At 39.2% G+C, this 20,168-nt stretch overlaps 1 protein-coding gene across 4 annotated transcripts in view; it reads left to right on the plus strand.

Annotated features, from left to right (window-relative positions):
- HECW1 (HECT, C2 and WW domain containing E3 ubiquitin protein ligase 1) overlaps positions 1–20,168 on the plus strand; it is a 441,131-nt gene that overhangs the window by 277,264 nt on the left and 143,699 nt on the right. For all 4 annotated transcript variants that reach the window (XM_077864126.1, XM_077864125.1, XM_077864127.1 and 1 more), the window contains exons 6-7: positions 7,893–7,968; positions 13,773–13,942. In XM_077864126.1, coding sequence (XP_077720252.1) covers positions 7,893–7,968; positions 13,773–13,942 — 246 coding nt within the window. The remainder of the gene's footprint in view (positions 1–7,892; positions 7,969–13,772; positions 13,943–20,168) is intronic.

The raw sequence follows: 20,168 nt of genomic DNA on the forward strand, positions 1-20,168 counted from the left end.
AGGGGGGGCACTTGACAGGATGAGCACTGGGTGTTATTCTGTAAGTTGGCAAATTGAACAACAATAAAAAATAAATTTATTATAAAAAATAATAATAATACTATATTATGAACTTGAAAGTTACTGAGAGTAGATCTTAAATGTTCTCACCACAAAAATGAAATAGAAGTTATAGGACATGATGGAGGTGTTATCTAACACTGTGATTGTAATCATTTTGCAGTATATACGTGTATCAGACCAGCACATTGTACTACTTAAGCTTATAATGTTATGTTATATGTCATGTTATATGTCAATTATATCTCAAAGCTAGGGGAAAAAATAATTTGACAGGGTTTCAACAAGAACAAACAACTGTGGCATATACAATGGATTATTCAGGCATAAAGAGGATTAATATGCTGATGGATGTTGCCACAGGGGCAAACCGTGTGATGGTTAATTTTATGTGTCAACTTGACAGGGACACAGGGTGCCCTGATGTTTGGTCAAACATTATTCTGGGTTTTTCTGTGAGGGTACTTTTGGATGAGCTTAACATTTCTATTGATAGACTGAAGCAGATAGCCCTCCCTGATGTCCATGGGCCTCATTCTATGAACTGAAGACTGGAAGAGAACAAAAATCCTAACCTCCTCCTATCTAACTGCCTTCTAGCTGGGATGTCAGTTTTTCCCTGCCTTTGGTCTCAGACTGAATCATGAGCCCTTCCTGGGTCTCGAGGCTGCTGGCTTTCAGACTGGAACTTCTCCCATCAGCTCTCTTGAGTCTCTAGCTTGCTGACTGCAGATGTTAGATTTGTAAACTTCCATAAATATGTGACCCAATTCCTTATTATATGTATGCGTATACACACACACACATACACACACACACCCCCTATTGGTTCTGTTTTTCTGGAAAACCCTGATTCATACGAACTTCAAAAGCATTACGCTAAGTGAAAGAATCCAATCACAAAAGACCATATATTGTATGATTCCAGTTATATGAAATATCAAAAACATGTAAGTCCACGGAGATAGCAAACTGGAGGCTTCCTGGGGAGGAGAGGAGGATGAGAAGAAACTGCTTACTGGGCATAAGGTATAAGGTTTTACTTGGAGTCCTTGAAACGTTTAAAACTAGATAGAAGGGTGGTTGAACAACACTGTGAATATTAAATGCTACTGAATTGTTCCATTTAAAATGGTCAATTTTGGGGCACCTGGGTGGCTCAGTCATTGAGCATCTGTCTTTGGCTCAGGTGGTGATCCCAGGGGCCCGGGATCGAGTCCTACATTGGGCTTCTTCCTCTACCTATGTGTCTGCCTCTCTGTGTGTTTCCCTCATGAATAAATAAATAGTCTTTATCCATATGGACATAAATGCATACTAGCATATACACACATACATATACATACACATCAGAGCAAGGATTCAAAAGCTTTCAGGGAGTCAACTGGTACCACATTTTATGGAATCTAAAATGCTATGGCTATTAAGATGCATCATTGATATTCATTCCACCAAGCTGGAAAAAGCTTTCCAATTGTAATTATAAGATGCATCAATGATTAGCCACATCCTGATTTCACAGCATTAACATGGAAAGCAATGAGTGTCTTATAGGATTGGTGAAGGCGGCTCCAGAGAGGAGGCCTGGGAAGATATGGTATTGCTGCTTTTCAGTTTCAGTTGCTTGCTGCTGGATATTCTGAAAAAAATCTGAAACCCAAATTTTAAATAAATACTTTGATTTTTAAAAATATATTGGAAACTAATTCTTTAAAAAACTCAATTGCAGGGCACCTGGGTGGCTCAGTGGTTGAGCATCTGCCTTTGGCTCAGGTCGTGATCCCAGGGTCCTAGGCCTTCCTGTGGGGAGTCTGCTTCCCTCTCTGCCTATGTCTCTAGCTCTCTCTCTGTGTCTCATGAATAAATAAAATCTATAAAAATAATAATAAAATAAAATTCAATTGTTGTATTGGTTAAAGAAAACATGTCATGGGGCCATATAGCCTGCAGCATCGCCTGTGCCCAGTGAGGGCAAGAGTGCCTTTTGCAGGTTGAACCAGGCAACAGTGATCACTTCACAGAGAACAGAGAGTAGAGCGAAGAACCCATCACAGACTGAGGAACCAACTGGCTAGGTGGTTGTTATCCAGATAAGGAAGTGAGATCTGCAGAGAATTGGATTGTTTGTCCCTAATCGGTATAAGGCTTGAGCAGTGGGCATGGGGCCTGCATGGGCCAAGGTATCACAGAACTTGCTTCTGGTGCTTGGAAGTTAGTTTGAGATAAGAGTTGCAGACAAATCTAAGATGTTTTTCTATTACCATTTGAAAGAAGTAGACACAAGACTGATGCTTTTCCAAGTGTGGTCTCCCCAACAGCATTAGCCTCATCTGAAACTTGGTAGAAAAGCAGACTCGTGGGCCTTCCTCAAACCTACTGAATCAGACCTTTTGAGATGAGGCCTGGCAATCTATAGTTTATCAAGCTCTGCAGGTGAGTCTGATGCCTGGGACCTCAGGGACCTCAGCCCTAGAACAAACAGAATGACTCAACTATGTCTTAGAATTTGGGAGAGTTTGTTATACCCCTATTTTCTTTTCTTTTTTTTTTTTTTTTAAAGATTTTATTTATTCATGATAGTCACAGAGAGAGAGAGAGAGAGAGAGAGAGAGAGAAGCAGAGACACAGGCAGAGGGAGAAGCAGGCTCCATGCAGGGAGCCCGACATGGGATTCAATCCCGGGTCTCCAGGATCGCGCCCTGGGCCAAAGGCAGGCGCCAAACCGCTGCGCCACCCAGGGATCCCTATACCCCTATTTTCAAAACAGTCTGCACTACACAAGAAACTATGTCTTAAAAAGTAGCTAGAAAAGGTACACCTGGGAGGCTCAATGGTTGAGAGTCTGGTTTGGCTTAGGGTGTGATACTGGGGTCCTAGGATCGAGTCCTGTATCAGGCTCCCTGTGAGGAGCCCGCTTCTCCCTCTGCCTCTGTCTCTGCCACTCTCTGTGTGTCTGTCATGAATAAATAATTAAAACCTTTCAAAAAATAGCTAGAAAAACTAAAAATCATCAGGGAACACCCAGGATTTGCTTACTTCCAGCCAGCATTCTCATTGGTACAGTGCTTCTTACAGTCTCCTCACTTTCTTCATCGAGAGCCAAATGCCTAGCCTGTCACACAGGGCAGCCCTTTGCCCCAAACACATTTGCTCCTGGCTAATATCCGCAATCTTGTATCGCCCAAAGTAGTCAGAGAAAGAAGATCATCCCTAAATAACTAACATGTTTTGTTCAATTCACACAGTGAAAACTAGGAGAAATCCCTCATTTTTCCAACCCTTCTCTTTTTGCCCATAGTGTTCAGCAGTAGAGCCCTGAGATTAGGAAGCCCATGTCTTGCCATCAAGGCAATGAAGTAGGAGCAGTGAAGACTCTGGAAGCTGGCTTGGTGACAGCAACATCAGAAGGCAGAGAGAAACAGAGAGAATAGGAACAGATTGAGAGATGAGCCACCAGCCTGGGTCTGAAGAAATGGCTTCATGGGGTTGACAGACTGTGGCAGGTTCTGCAACTCATTCTATTCAAGTCAGAGGAACCAAAGATTGATTCATCCCAGGTGAATTTTGGGAAGTCAACAAATTGTTCTGAGCTCAATTTTCATATTTGTGAACTGGTGGTGAGTGAATGATGCGTCATTTGCAAACCGTTAAAAGAGTGTGTCTGGAAGAACTGGCTCTGTGCTTGGCACATAATCAGGTTTCATTGCTGTTAATTGTCTCTTGCCCCCTTCCAAGGGCCTTGTAAGTCTTCCACCACAGGTGTCCCTTTGGCTTGGGCCAATTGCGTGGGATGTGGCTGTTAAAATTTAATGTGTTATTCTTTTATGCCCCTAAAGATGACTTTGCACTTTAGGTTTATGGACCTTTCTGCTGGAGAACTTGAAATGAGTTGCTTAACCACCAAATAATTGTATTATGAGGGTTCAATGGAGCAAATATACTCAAAAGTGCTCTATAAATATTTCTAGTACGTTTCTCTGTTTATTATTTGCATGTTTGGATACTTCAGAGCTTTGGTGGAAGGAATGGAACTTGGGACTTGGATTTGTTTGATATTTTTTGATGTTTTTTAAGGTGACTTGGAAGCGTATCAGATTATTTGCTAGATTTTACTTGGAGGCAAAAGATATTGAACTGTGCAGGAATCACTGATCTCTGATCTAAAACGGAACCTGTAATTCCCTGCTCTCGGCTACTAATATGCCACAGCTTGGACATTTTATTATCTGTAGTGGAGTGTTAGTTTGGCACCTGATTTTTAGTTTAGATGCATGTTATCAATCTATGGAGCCCAACACTTTTCATTTATAGGAAAATCAGAGTTATCTGGGCTAGGTAAATAAACAAAGGTTCAGTGAAGTCATGAATCTCAATTTCTGACATCATTGTTGGTTTAATTGTTCTGTAACTAAACAAACCCTGTCAGCATTTTTAGGGTGAAGAGTCATTCTACAATGATTTGAGAATAATTGTGGATGTACAAATGGAGTTAATGCATCAGAACTGGGCATAATGCGGCCACACCCCTGTTGGAAATGCCGGGTGTGCTACATGGAGCTTTTCCAGCTTTTACTTGAGGAAGAAAAGCCAGGTCTGGGATGTTCAGAGAAACAACTGAGTCGCCTTTGACATGCAAGAGGGTTCTTTGAAAATTCCTTTTTTACCTCAAAATACACACCTATTTTGTATTCAACTCTAAGTCTCTTCATATATGTCTTTAGATTAGTTTTGGCCTAAATTTTGAGTACAGTGGATGCTCCATGACAGGCACCCTAGCCCCCGGGCACACCTGCCTACTGCTGGGAAGGAGAGTGCACCTGTCTGAGAAAACTCAGTGTCCTCAGAGACTGGAAGATAGAGGATGCAGGCCAACATGCTTATGTGACTGTGCGTTTGAGGCACATGTGTTTCCAGCAAACAGCCTTATCTTCATGAGGTGGTACCATGAAAAGAAAAGTAGAGTCTAAAAAACATGGCAGCGTTAAGGTGGACGGGGCCTAGTCCTCACAGCTACACATCTTCATACCACTGAAGCAGGAGGTCCCCTGCCAGGGCAAAAAGGCCTGATCTCCACTCTATTTTTTACTGAATTGTACTTTGGGAGTATGCAACAGTGGTGTGGATTCATACTTGTAACCCTTCAAGCAGGGGGACATAAAGAGAAAATGAGAATGGGAGTAGGAGAGATACATCAGAATTAACCCCAGAGCCCTTAATTCAATGCCAAGGGCCTTCTCAGTATCCTACGGGATCTTCACACACCACCAACAGATCCGGCTTTGAATCTGTGAAGCCATTTGCCAAGCAGGCTTTGTTGTGGAAACATTTGTGTATGAAACAAACAGTGAAACTACCAGGGCTGCATCTGAGAGGGGATCTCAGGACCCAGCACCAACTGGTTAGAGTAACAGTGAGGCATCAGACCCGAGGAAGAGCACAGGGAAGTAAGAGAACCTGTGGACCTGAGAAGATGAGCAGTCTGGTAATGTGCCTCATCATCACCTGTGTTGGAGGCTGAACTATCCTGCTGAGTCTTCACACTGTCTTCCCAGTCAACAAATGGTAGGGTGTTTGTTACCTCAGACTCGCCCCTGGAACTCACCTCAAGCAAGAAGTCAGGATGCAGAACCTTCCTGAGACAGACAAACCTCTTTACTTCCTGGAAAATGTTTACCCCAGCTGCTATTGCCTGCCTGTTCGTATCATCAACGTGGTGCCAAGATGACTTTGTAAATAATGTTAGCAGAAAGCCATGAGTGAAGTAGACTTCTATGGAGTTTTAGATGTGTGTCTCGCCTTTGAGCTTAGTAGCTTCTGAAAAATACACATTTCTCTTTTTGTCTATATGTCTCTTTTTGAGGCCATAAACATGAAGATCCTTTTTATAAATACCCTGGACAGCAGAGGAATATTTAAATATGAAGAAGCAAAATATGCATGCTTTAAACATGAAGGAACGCACATACTATTCTTTGTTATAATTGCATGTTTAAGCTCATGTTAGCCTATTATGAAATGCATAGTTTAATCCTACACTTTTTGAAATTGGAATCCACATATTTTAGACTTATAATTCTACAAATTTATATTAAAAGTATAGTTTTTGTTGTGTCTTCAAGGAATTTATATTCTGATAAGATAAACTAGATGTTGGTACCTTTAAACTAGAATTAGGAAGACAATTATCATTGTCCTACTTAGGTCGGTACAGCAATATAAGGGGTGTGGCCAGCCTGCCAAGAGCTCCTAAGGCCTTTGTCTGCACACAGGTCTGACAAAGAAGAAAAATATATGACATTAAGGAATTTTGATTTATGCCTATATGTATAGGCCACTTTAAGAGTCAAGAGAGTGGTCCAGCCTGAGGATGCAGTTTCTGAGCTGTTTGTTGACCTCTGTTGCCCTGTGTCATCCAGGCAATGTGAAGAACAAACATAGGGTAGGAAGGATCAGGCTTTCCAAATTGAAGGAAATAATGCCTTGGAACCAGCTCACATTCCCAATTCACAAATCGCAGGCCATGTCTTCCTCTGATTCTTTATTATCCAATGAGACTCTTAGAGAACAGACCTGTCTCTTACCTCACTTGATGCCGAGATCCATTCCATATGCCCCTGCTAAGCAGCCCAACAGCCCTGAGATGCACCTTACATTTGGGTCTGAAGGCAGGCATACTGAGGAGATTTGCACATAAGCTGCAGCCAAGCATATAGGCACACCAGGGGCACCAGCTTCAATGTGCGGAGGTATTCTTAAAATCTCTTTGTACTCTCCTGGGCCAAAGCTGTAGCCCTAGTGATGCCCAGTCATTACACTCAAGTCTTATAAAGGTAACTTGATGGTAACATCCAATCACAGTCTTATAGCATCAAGGCTACTGAAAGGCAGTAGAAAGAGAAACAAGCCACGCAACCTACAACAAATAGACTGAGCTAGAGGTCATCAAGTTTTCTATTTTTTTCCTTCTGTGGTACAGATTATCTTCTAGAAAGTAGACACTGTATGAATTTGCTTAATACTTTGATTTTTAAAATTATTTTCTGCAAATGCAATGTATCAAACAGTAAATCTGCTTTGAATAAATGTTCAGAATCATTACTGAACAGAACTTTCCTAGAGGAAAATGTAAGCAAGGACTCCAGCTGTTCTGTTTAATACATTAGCAGATAGATATGTATTGAGCAATGAAGGAAAATAAAACATTTTAGCAACCTGGATTTCAAATACCTACTAGACTTACAGATAACCCATGTAACAATTATGTTCTGAAATTTCCCAGGAAAGCAATTAAATAAGAGAGACCTCAGAGTAGTTTCTTAATACTATGCTCAGGCTCTTCCTTAATACATAGGATTTCCTGGAAATCCCTAGATAATAATACAGATCAGAAGAAATGGAGGTACAGCAGTTTAATAGTAATCTTTGCTAAATGGAAACACATTATAATTACAAGAGTAAACATCTATTGACCTATCCTTCTATTGCTTTAGGGTCTGCTTTAATAAATACTTTTTGCAAATTTGAATGTGAAAAGATGTTGTTTACATAAGTAGTTACAATGAGCCTCTAATATTACAGTAATTGTGTTTGTTGATTTCCATTACTCTGAAAAATACCCTTCATCCCCACTATAGCAGATCCTCTATTACTGGGAAAGACGTTAGATTGCTAGAAGCTTGTTTTAATCAATAGTAGCCTAATAAAATCACAACACTGTTGTGTTTGTAAACTGTAGTTGGAAAAATAACTGTGATTAAGCATGTTTGTTTTGCAGTGTGAGTATCTATTTCAATGCTTGTTTCGCTTGTCTCCCATTTTCCTTCTTCTTACAGATTTTTAAAAGCATTGGCTCTGATGAGACTGTCCAAGGGCAAGGAAGTCGGAGGCTGATCAGCTTTTCTCTCTCAGGTATGTTTTGCTCACCTGAAGGCCCTGTGGAGACAATATGAAGGTCAACCGGCAGTCAGGAGACCTACTTCAATTTGACTCTTACCTACATAGAGGTTACTGCACCTCTATATGCCTCAATTGCTCATCTGTAAAAAAAAATTAAAAATATCTGCTCCATTTTCCTTGACCTCATAAAGATATTGAAGTAATAGATGCTAAATTTGAGATGATGAGAAGAAAAGCTGTAATTTTACTTTGCCTCCATCGTCACTAGCATTATCTAGAACTTTATTAAGTGGAGATAGGGGAAAGCCTGGGGAGGGAAGCAGCCAGCAGACTCCTTGTCTAAATGAAATTTCACATGAAGTTCAATTGGTAAAACAGATAAGAATTAAGCTGCTCATAAAAGTACATTTGTGGAAAAGTTAGTGATATCCAAATAAATAAATAATTTAGTTAATAGTATTTAGTTGAGTGATCTAATTTCTTAGCTTTCATAATGGACCATAGTTCTGTAATAAATTAACAATGAGGCAAACTGGATAAAATTATGTGGAAAATCTTTGTACTATCTCTGCAACTCTTCTGTAAATCTAGAATAATTCAAAAATTAAAAGTATATATATATTTAAAAAAGTAAGTTACCCTACCTAAAATGATATACAAAGCTCAGAGCCCTATATACTAAATTCTATCCTAAGCAATGTTTGAGGAGACATGATGGCATGAAGCTCTAGGACTCCAAAGAACACAGTTGGAAAACTTTGCTTGCCTTTGCTTGTTGTCAAACCAATAAATGTTGCAGGCCACGAATGTCAGAGATCTAAGACCACAGACATGAAATACATGAGTGTCCTTGGAAGACAGTCAGTCAACTGGCATTTTCATGTTAAATGAGCCCTGATAAAAAATGTATGCCTAAAGTTCCATTGGTAAGCAATTACAGCAAGATTGCAGGATACAAGATTAATGCAAAAAAGTCAATTGCTTTTCTGTATGCCAGCCATGAACAAATGGATTTTGAAATTAAACACACAATGCCTTTTTATATTAGTACCCCCCAAAATTAAATACTTTGATATAAACCTAACAAAATATGTACAAGGTCTGTATGAGGAAAACTACAAAACTGATGAACAAAATTAAAGAACTAAAGAATGGAAAGATATGCCATGCTGATAGAGTAAAAGACTCAGTATTGTCAAGATTTCGATTTTTTTATAGAATCATTACAATCCCAATTAAAACGCCAGTAAGGCATTTTGTGGATATTGATTAAATGACTCTAAAATTTATAGAGAGAGGGAAAAGACTCAGAATAACCAACATAATATTGAAGGAGCAGATTGAAGCTGGAGAGCTTACCTCCTCAACATCAAGACTTACCACAATCCTGGTAATCAAGACAGTCATATTGGTGAAAGAATAGACAAATAGATCAATGGAACAGAATAGAATATCCAGAAATAGATCCACATAAATTTAGTCAACTGATCATTGACAAAGGAACAATGGCAATACAGTAGAACAGACAGTCTTTTCAACAAATGGTACTAGAACTACTGGATATCTACATGCAAAAAAAAAAAAAAAAAAAGAATCTGTATCCAGAACTTATATCCTTTACAAAAATCAACCCAACCTACTAAAAAACTGTTAGAACTAATAAATTCTGTAAAGTTGCAGGATACAAAATCAAAATACAAAAATCTGCTGTGTTTTTGTACTAATAATGAACTCTCAGGAAGAGAAATTAAGAAAACAATCTCATTTACAATTGTATCAAAAAGACTAAAATACCTAGGAATAAATGGTAACCAAGGAAAGAAATACCTATACACTGAAAACAAGGAAAAAATGATGAAAGAAATTGAAGAAGACACAAATAAATGGGAAGATAGTCCATGCTCATGGATGAGAAGAATTAAGATAAGTAAAATGCCCATACTACTCAGAGCAATCTACACATTCAATGCAATCTCTGTTGATATTCCAATGGCACTTTTCACAGAAATAGAACAAAAAATTCTAATTTGTATGGAACTACAAAAGATCCCAAATAACCAAAGAAATCTGAAGAAAGAAGAACAAAGTTGGAGGAATCATGATTCCTGATTTCAAGCTATATTATAAAACTATATATATATATATATATATATATATATATATAGCAATCAAAATGTAAGATATTGACATAAAAACAAGACACATAGATCAAAGGATTCAAAGGAACAGAATACAGAGTCCAGAAATAAACGTACCCTTTTATGGCCATTTAATTTACAACAAGGAGCCAAGAACATACAATGGGAAAAAGACAGTCTATTCAATAAAAGATGCTGGGAAAACAGAACAGCCACATACAAAAGAATGAAACTAGACCACTATATTACACCATACACACACACAAAAAAAAAAAAAACCTCAAAATGTATTAAAGACTTGAACATAAGACTTGAAATCACAAAACTTTTAGAAGAAAACATAGGCAGTAAGCTCCTTGACATCAGTATTGGTGGTGATATTTTTTTGGATTTGACACCAAAAAGGCAACAAAAGCAAAAATAAATAAATGGAATTACATCAAACTAAGAAGCTTCTGCACAGCAAACTGTCGACAAAATGAAAAGGAGTAAGAGAAAATAGTTGCAAATTATATCTCTGAAATATCCAAAATATATAAAGGAACTCATGCAACTCAGAAAAAAATCTGACTGAAGAATGTGCAGAAGATCTGAATAGACATCTCACCAAAGACATACAGATGGCCAATAAATACACAAAAGATGCTCAGTATCACTCATCATAAGTGAAGTGCAAATCTAAACCACAATGAGATATCCTCCCACACTGTTAGAATGGCTAGTATCAAAAAGACAAGAGAAAAGAAGTGTTAGTGAGGAGGTAGAGAAAGGGAACCCTCGTGCACTGTTGGTGGGAACATAAATTAGTGCAGCCACTATGGAAAGCAGTATGAGGGTTCCTCAAAAAAATTAAAAATAGAACTACCATAAGATTCAGCAATTCCACTTCTAGGTATTAATCCAAAGAAAATGAAAACACTAACTCAAAAAGATATATGCACCCCCCGACACATTCATTGAAGCATTATTTACTATCCCCAAAACATAGAAGCAACCTAAATGTCCACTGCTGGATGAATAGATAAAGAAAATGTGGTATATGCATACAATACAATGATACTCAGCTATAAAAAAAAGAGTGAAATCTTGCTGTTGGTGACAACATGGATGGAGGGCATTATGCTAAGTGAAATAAGTCGGACCGAGAAATACAAATACCATATGATCTCACTTATATGTGGAATCTGAAAAAAAATCAAGCTCATGGATACAGAGAACAGATTGGTGGGGGCTGGACAAAATGGGTGACAGGTGTTTAAAAGATATAAACTTCCAGTTGTAAAACAAATGAGTCATGTGGGTGTAATGTAGAGCATGGTGACTAAAGTTAATAATAACTGCATTGTATATTTGAAACTGAAGAGAGTAGATCTTAAAGTTTTCATCAGAAGAAAAGTTATAATGATGTATGGTGATGGCTGTTAACTAGACTTATTTGGTAATTGTTTTTGCATTACATACATATATAATACAAGTATATAAATCATTATGTTGTACATCTGAAACTAATATGATCTTATATGTCAATTATATCTCAATTTTAAAAAATAACTCAGAATGGATCGGACTTCTGTATAACATGCAAAACTGCAAAACTTCTTGAAGGTATCAGGAGAAAACTTACATGACTTTGGATATGGCAATGGTTTTTTAGCTACAACACTGAAGATGCGGTACATGAAAGAAATAATTGATAAAGGATGAACTTTGTTAGAATTAAAACTTCTGAGCTACAAAAACAATGTCAGGAGAATGGGAAGATAAGCTACACTGGGAAAAAAATACTTGCAAAACATTAACCTGTTAAAGGAACATTATCCAATATACAAATAACTCTTAAAATTCAATATGAAAACAAACAAGTCAATTTAAAAAATGGGCCAAAGATCTTGGCAGACATCTCACCAAAAAATATAGAGATGACAAAGAATCATATGAAAAGATGCTCCATATCATATGTCACCAGGGAAATGCAAGTTAAAACAACAATGAAATACCACCACATACCTATTAGAATGGCCAAAATTCAGAAAACCGACAACACCAAATGCTGACAAGAATGTAGAACAATGAGAACTCTCATTGGTTGCTGGTGGGAATGCAAAATGGTACAACCACTTTCAAAGACAGTTTGGTGATTTGTTATAAAACTAAACATACTCTTACCATAGAATCCAGTGATTGCACTTTGTGGTATTTACCCACATGAGGTAAAAACTTAAGTCTGTACAAAACCTGCACACAGATGCTTATAGCAGCTTTATTCATAATTGCCATAACTTGGAAGCAACCAAGATGTTCTTCAGTAGGTGAATGGAAGAATGATATGGATGCAGATAATGGATTGATGTTCATTGCTAAAAGGAAATGACCTGTCAAGCCAGAAAAAAACATGGAGGAATCTTAAATGCGTATTACTGAGTGAAAAAAAAAAAAAAAGCCAATCTGAAAAGGCTACATGCTGTATGGTTCCAACTATATGACACTGTGGGAAGGGCAAAACTGTGAAGTCAGGAGATCAGTGGTTGCCTGGGGGTGGGGCTAGGGGAGGAGACAGGGGAGGCAGAGCATAGAGGATTTTTAGGGCAGTGAGAAATATTCTGTATAAACTTTAATAATGGATACATTTGTCAAAACCCATAAATGTACACCACCAAGAGTGAACACTAATGTAAACTATGGACTTTGAGCAATAATGATGTCATTATAGGTTCACCAGTGGTAACATATGTACCCCTCTAGTGGGGATGTTGGTAATGGGGGGGCTCTACATATGTGAGGCAAGAAGTATGCGGGAAAATTTGTACTCCCTCTTAATTTTGCTGTGAACCTACAACTCCCCCCTCAAATAAAGTCTTTAAAAAAAAAATCAGTTGACAAAATTAGCATGTGTCTAAGTTAAAAAGCAAAAGGAAGAAGAAACTCAGTACTTTTGTTACTAAGGCAGAAAGCCAACCACTTCCGACTTGCCATTCTTATGTTCCTGTTGAAATGCTTGAGAAAAACAATTATTTGTACAAACCTGCAGAAACAGCAGGAGCCTGTAAAACTATTCAACTACCTTCCAGAAACCAAGAGGAAATTTCATTAACCAGAGCTCAGTGAAATCCTGAAGCCTGAGAGGGATGCCATGCAGGATGGGCAGCATGGGGCTGGGGAAGGAGACAAAATCTCTTGTTAATTGGTTCCCATTTTGGTCCTGCCATGCAGACATGGGATGATAGACCTACTGTATTCATTGTGAAACTATAGCCCTTGGTTTTCTCATGTCTCCACTTTGCAGAGGAATTTTCACCTAGATCCATAGAATGTTCAAAGTTGAATGCCTTGCCTCTATGTCCACCAAGTTTCCTGATGTGACCTCACACCCTCACCCCAACCTGCCCTAGGAATGCTGGAAGTCCAGTCCAGGAAGGGCCAACAGTCTTCTCTTAAAACACACAGTGACCACAATGCCAATTGTTTTGATTTCTTACAAGGAATGGTTTTAAACATGCCAGTAAATGTTCTATATAATGGGCTCTCGCAGCCCATATTTATAATGAGGTAGAAAACAGTCTAAAGATTGGAAAGGCTTTTCCATATTTTAGATGGACTTTTCTCCTTATGTAAGGTCTGATATTATGACCTTTAACCTCACCGAAACACACTTAAGTCAAAATGTTCCTTATTTTATAGATTTCCAGGCCATGGGGTTGAAGAAAGGGATGTTCTTCAACCCAGACCCTTACCTGAAGATTTCTATTCAGCCTGGAAAGCACAGTATCTTCCCTGCCCTCCCACACCACGGACAGGAGAGGAGATCCAAGATCATAGGCAACACCGTGAACCCCATCTGGCAGGCCGAGGTGAGTGCTGTGGGCTCTTAGAAGAAGCCTCAGTAGCCAACTGAAACCACTGACCATAAAGCAGCTCACATGCTATCTCCTCCTTCCTTGGAGCCTCAGAATGCTGCTGAGCTCATGGCTCTCTGGTCTTAGAAGGGAGCTGTGTTCTCTGGGGGTTGTAACTCACGGATCTTTATGGAGCCCCTCAAGGCAATACCAGGAAACTGTTTGTGGCAGCTACACTCAGTAGCCCTGTTACAGCTTCTTCCTCTGATTCGGGATCTGCGTCTGAAGGCAAGACACCCTCTCTCTGCCTCTGTGTGGGAGAAGGAAGAGAAGCATTTTGATCTGAGCATTCTTACACTCTTCCTACATATGCAGTCCTTAGGCAAGAGTGCCAGATTTTAAATGCATCCCTCTTAGAACAACGTTCCAGAGATTCTGGAGGTTAGGGAATCCAGAGATTCCCAGGATAGGTAAATCATTAAGCCCTAGAATATCCCTGGGATTTACATATTGTTTGATCTAAATAGATATGAATCCTAATTGTGCATCCCCTCTTCCTGGTCTGAACAGTGCTAGGCAACTTACAGGAGGATTGGACAGTTTGTTCTATCTCATGAAGACCCATCTCCACTCCCAAATGTGACGTGAGGATGTTTCTCAGCACTGGCCAGGAATGAGGACATTCCTCAGCAAAGCCACACGCATGTCAGGCTTGGCCTTACAGCGACTAAGTCTTCTCCTAGAGAACTAGCAGAAAGTTGTCACAACCCATCTAGCAACCTAGCTCACATGCTTTAGCTTGAGGGTGTGACCTGTTAACCATGTGGACCGGGGAGCAGGGAGGCTTAGGGCCTGGGAGGGGCTACAGTATAATGTCTGAGTTAAAAGCACAGCTTTGCACTTACACAAACCTTGGTTCAAATCCCAGCATGGCCTATTACTAGTTATATAGATTTAAGGGGCGGGGAGTGGGGGTGACTGGGTGACAGGCACTGAGGGGGGCACTTGATGGGATGAGCACCGGGTGTTATGCTATATGTTGGCAAATTGAACTCCAATTAAAAAATGTAAATTAATTAATTAATTAATTGATTAATTAATTTAAAGAAGAATTCAGTCATCCTCAATCTGGGCCTCAGGTTACCTTCATCAGACTGTTACTGATGGAAATGTGCTACCTGAGGAAATGTGCTACCTGAGGCACTTGCTTTGGGCAGGTTTCCTTCCTTCCTTTATTCTTCAGAGTAGATGATCTCCGCTGTGGACTTTTCAAGCATTCTTGAACAAGAAAGCGAGATTAGATATTTGGGGGCAAGTCTTGCTCATTATCTCTTAAATTACACCCCCAACTTCCAAGACTTAATTAACCCTGACCCAGGCCCTACAGAGGAGCAATGTTACAGCTTTGAAGTTAGAGCAACATGAAGGAAATGGAATTGCACTTAAACTTCCTACTACTTTGGTTATCAACAGATTCTAAAGCACTGTGAGTACCAGTAGCATGGAATAATGAATCTTAAATTATTTGTTCTTTCAGTCCTGGCTATTCTCACCAATTATTTCTGGTCTCTTCACTGCATTCCTGGGGATAATACAAGATGCTACAGGAATTTATAGTACATGAAAAAAAAAAAGGCTTCTCTCTTGTGAAGAACCTCAGAGCAACTTGTTCTAAAACATTTAGTCATAAAGGTATTATAAGTCTCAAAGAATATTTCAAAACCCCAGCGCCATCAGAATGTTTTGGTTTGGTTTGATTTTTTTGTCTAAAAATTTCAGCTAGAATCCACTGTAAGTTATGAAATAATTTGAGTCTTTAGTCAAGATTTACTTCACCCTGGAAAGATCCCAGCAAACTCTCACTAGTCCTCTGCTTTTGACCTCCTGCACTCTATCCAGTGTCCTGTGGTTAAAGTCGGTGTTTTCTTTTTTTAAGATTTTATTTATTTATTCATGAGAGATAGAGAGAGAGGCAGAGAGAGAAGCAGGGTCCATGTAGGGAGCCCGTTGTGGGACTTGATCTCAGGCCCCCGGGATCATGCTCTGAGCCTAAGGCAGACGCTCAACCATTGAGCCATCCAGGTGCCCCTAAAGTCAATGTTCTAAAACAAGTTTTACCACATCTCTTCCCAATGAGGCTCAGATTGAGGATAACTGATTTCTCAAGTTAAACATCAAGTAATTTGACTGAAGATCTGCACATTGAACCCCTAAATGCTCTCCTATACAGAACATTCAAGGCTTCTGCTGACTCTGCATTGCTTACTACTTGAGTCAGTGATGGGTTGCATTTGGCTCTAAGCTAGCGAAGTGGGGTCAGCTGAGATATTTCTCACAAACAAGAAGTCCAGAGGGAGGTGGTCCTGGCAGCGTAGCTACTCATTACACCAAGGGACTCAAGCTCTCTGGGTCTTCCCACTGCACCTGTTAGCAGATGCCTCCCACCCTCCTGTCTTAAAGCCTCAAACTCAAGCTTCAGGCAAAAAGGCAAAAAGCCTCCTTTTTAGGCTTTGCATTTTTATTCTGTAAGAGAAGCCCTTCCCTCCCCTTATGACCTGTCACAGACCCTCACTTGTTTGGGAAAACCTAGTGCTTTGATTCCCCAACTGTCCACTAGGGAGGGCGAAAGGAGAAGGTGGTTGAACATGGGTTTTGAATAAGATAATTTATAGCATGTGCAATGTGCTTCAGCTCCACTCCCCAGCACCTTATACCTCAGACATTATGTTAAGGCCGCTCGCAGTAGCTCTGTCTCCCACTGCCCCTCATGCTTTCACATGCCTGCATAGATTGTCTTTCCTTATATCTGCTTAAAATGTACATTCTCAATGAATCCAACTTAGCAACTCCTGTTCAGCCATCAAGACTCAGCTAAAATGCCACCTCCCTCATGGGCCACTCCTTGACTCCCCACTTAGGCCTTAGGAGGAAAGTGCTCCTTTCTCTCTGTCCCTTTGTCCAGATCTCTATCATACTGTCTTTATTTGCACATCTGTCTTTCCTGTGAGCCTTTGGGTCCTCAAGGGAAGGAATCATATCTAATTTTTCTTAGCATCTCCAGTTCCTGGAGCCTAATAGGTGATATAAGGCTTATATAGGGCGTACTATGCCCAACCAGTGTAAACATTTTATATGATTAACTCAATCCTCACAACAACCCTATGAGATATATGCTATTATTATCCCTATTTAAAGATGGGGAAACCAAGGCACAGAGAAGTTAAGTAATTTTCCCCAGGTCGCAGCTAATAAATGGCAGAACTGGAATTTGAAGCAGGTCATCTACCTTCAGAGGTTGATACTAATCAGTTTTGTGTATAAGTGGTTGTGGATAAATTCTGGAGAGAGTATCCAGAGATTTTATCAGATACTCAAAGTGATCAGTATAACCCCTCCCCTTCAGAAGAAAAATAAAGTATAAATCTATAGCATTGGATAATAAGGCTGAAGGCAGTTATCAAAAAGCTTAATTTGGTCTTTCAGCTAATCATACAAACTATTACTTCTGGAGGATAAGTTTTAAAGATCAATGAGAACTTTGTTAATGGAGAAAGGCAGGTGAAGTTCTTATGGCTGATTATTCATTTAAGGAATGTTACTGAGTATCTAATCTGTAGTAGAAATAGAAACCTCTGAAAGGGCACAAAAAAGATTGGCAGGTAAGACCACTCAGCCTGGTAGAAGGAGACAATACAATAAAATAAATGTTCTAATCAAGGTATGGACAGAATGCAGCAGAATGCTGAGGGAAGACTTCCCAGATGGTGTGCTGTGGGACTTAGGTCTTGATGCATGATGAGGCATTTCTGGGGAGTGGTTGAAAAGAAAGAAAGAAAGAAATGCCATGTGATTGGAGCTCATAGTATATACAGACAGGTGATGGCTGTTGGGCTGGGCTTCCTCCAGTTGCACACATCCAGCATGGTTCTCTTATTTCTTACAAACAAAACCTTGGGTTGGGTTCTGGGTCTCATATAGCACTTTGGTGAATGAAGTGAAGATTCCCTCTTCCTACAGAATTCATGCACATCTTTAAATTTCTATGCAAGCAGGTAAGTGAGAACCAAACTCTTCTACTTTCTGTATATACTTGCTAACATACAAAGGATATTCATGAGAAATAATTGAAGTTACCTGAACTTAAGAGCAAGAATATCCTTAATATATAGTTTAAATGCTTAATATATTTCTGTGATTAATGTTGCATTAAAATCTTATGTGATTTTTTCAAATTTATGCAAGTTCAAACTTGAAACATGTTTTTGCTGATTAAAACATGCTACATCTTAGAAAAATTACAGTTACTAGCAGAATTTTAAAATGAGAAGGGAAAATAGAGGAATACATATTAAATGTAATGTCAACTAAAAAACTTTTTTAAAGAAGACTACCATGTTGATTGATCTTTTTTTATTATTATTACTGTAATTAGAAACTATTTTCACCCAGGGAAAACTCTCCTTGATTTTCAGGTCTGTTTACTTTCCTGAACGGATTTAATAAGCACTTATAAAATTATAGCTACACAGAGAAGTTAAATAGAAAATGGCAGAACTGAAGAATCTTGGGTTATTTAATCAGAGTGCCTATGTGGAGAGTATGTTTAAACCTCTAAATCAAACAAGGAACTCCTAAAAGCAAATTCTCAGAAATATCATGTGGATTGAGCAAATATTTAAATCAAGCCTGGGGCCATGGTGTTTGTCAGCCTCCACTCCATTCTCTGTCTCAGCCCTCAAAGCAAGGTGGATTAATCCCACACGTGTACACTATCAGCCTCCTTCAATCTGGTCACAAGATTAGAAGACAAGATATTTCCTCCTAGAGCTTATATTCTAATGTAACAAAACAAAACAAAATATAAACTAACAAGATAATTGCAAGGGAAAATATCAACACTAAGGAAACACATTGTAACGTGATGTGCATGATGGAGAGGAGCTAACTTAGATGGCCATGGTCCAGGGAAAGCCTTTCTGAGTTGTTGTCACATGAACTGAGAAGCCGGATACACAAAGACCTGGTTAGATGTATGTTGCAGATAGAGGAAGCAGCTGGTATGAAGGGCCTGAGTGTACCAAGCTTGGCATATTTAAACAACAGAAGGAAGGTCATTGGGGCTGGAGAATAACCATGTGTGAGGGATGGGAGTGGGATATAAGATGAGGCTGGGAAGAGAGGCAAGGACCAGCATCTTGTAAGTCATGGAAAGTGGTTGGGATTTTATTATAAATGTGATAAAAAGCTATTGGAGTAGGGAAGCATCATTCTCTGATCAAAATTGATGTAAACTTTCCTGCTGCCATGTATGAAATGGATTATCAAGAGTCAAGAATGGAAGCAGTTGATATCTGCTTCTGGCTGTCATGGAGCAGCATGTGGCACACTAACACAAAACACCTTTCCTAGCCAGAGAAAAACTTTTTTTAAAAAGCATTTGTGATACATGAGAGGATGGTCAGGATAACAGGACTTGTGTGATCAAGATCCTGGAGAAAAAAGAATTTCAAGTGAACCAACTTTCTGCAACTGCTTTTTATAACAGGGATAGGAAAGTAGGCCAAAAGCTGTTGAAGATCAAAGAGGAGTTTTCTGTTGCTTGACTGCTGAAAAGATAACACTTGAAGTTTGGATCCACCAAGGGGAGGTGTCTAGCAAAACCCTAGATTCTCAGTTAGACCCCTGGATGGCTATAGTGAATGAGCAGGGCCCGCCAATGATAGAAAAATTCAAAATAGCCCAAGCAGCCCAGTCAGGCCCTCATTAGTTAAAATACTATCTCACCTCAGTAACAAGAGGAATGGACCATGGATGACTATTATTGGAGCTATCAGAGATAGATTTTAAATACTATTTTATGTTTTTAAACTTAAGAAGTGGAACACCTAGGTGGCTTAGTGGTTGGGCAGCTGCCCTCAGCTCAGGTCGTGATCCTGCAATCTGGGATCAAGTCCCACATCGACCTCCTGCAAAGAGCCTGCTTCTCCTTCTGCCTATGTCTCTGCCTCTCTCTCTCTATGTCTTTCATGAATAAATAAATCTTAAAAAAAAAAAAAAACTTAAGAAGCTAGACATAAATAATAAAAATACAACTAAAAAATGCCCATCCACTTTGAAAATTAAGCAAAAACTCCTAAAATATCTAGGAGTCAAGGAAGAGATCATTAAAAAAAAACTAGAAAATATTTTGAAGTGAGTAATATTAATATATGACATACCTAAACTTGTGGGATGCAGCTAA

This window comes from Canis aureus, chromosome 21 (assembly GCF_053574225.1).
Source record: "Canis aureus isolate CA01 chromosome 21, VMU_Caureus_v.1.0, whole genome shotgun sequence".
Taxonomy (NCBI): Eukaryota; Metazoa; Chordata; class Mammalia; order Carnivora; family Canidae; genus Canis; species Canis aureus.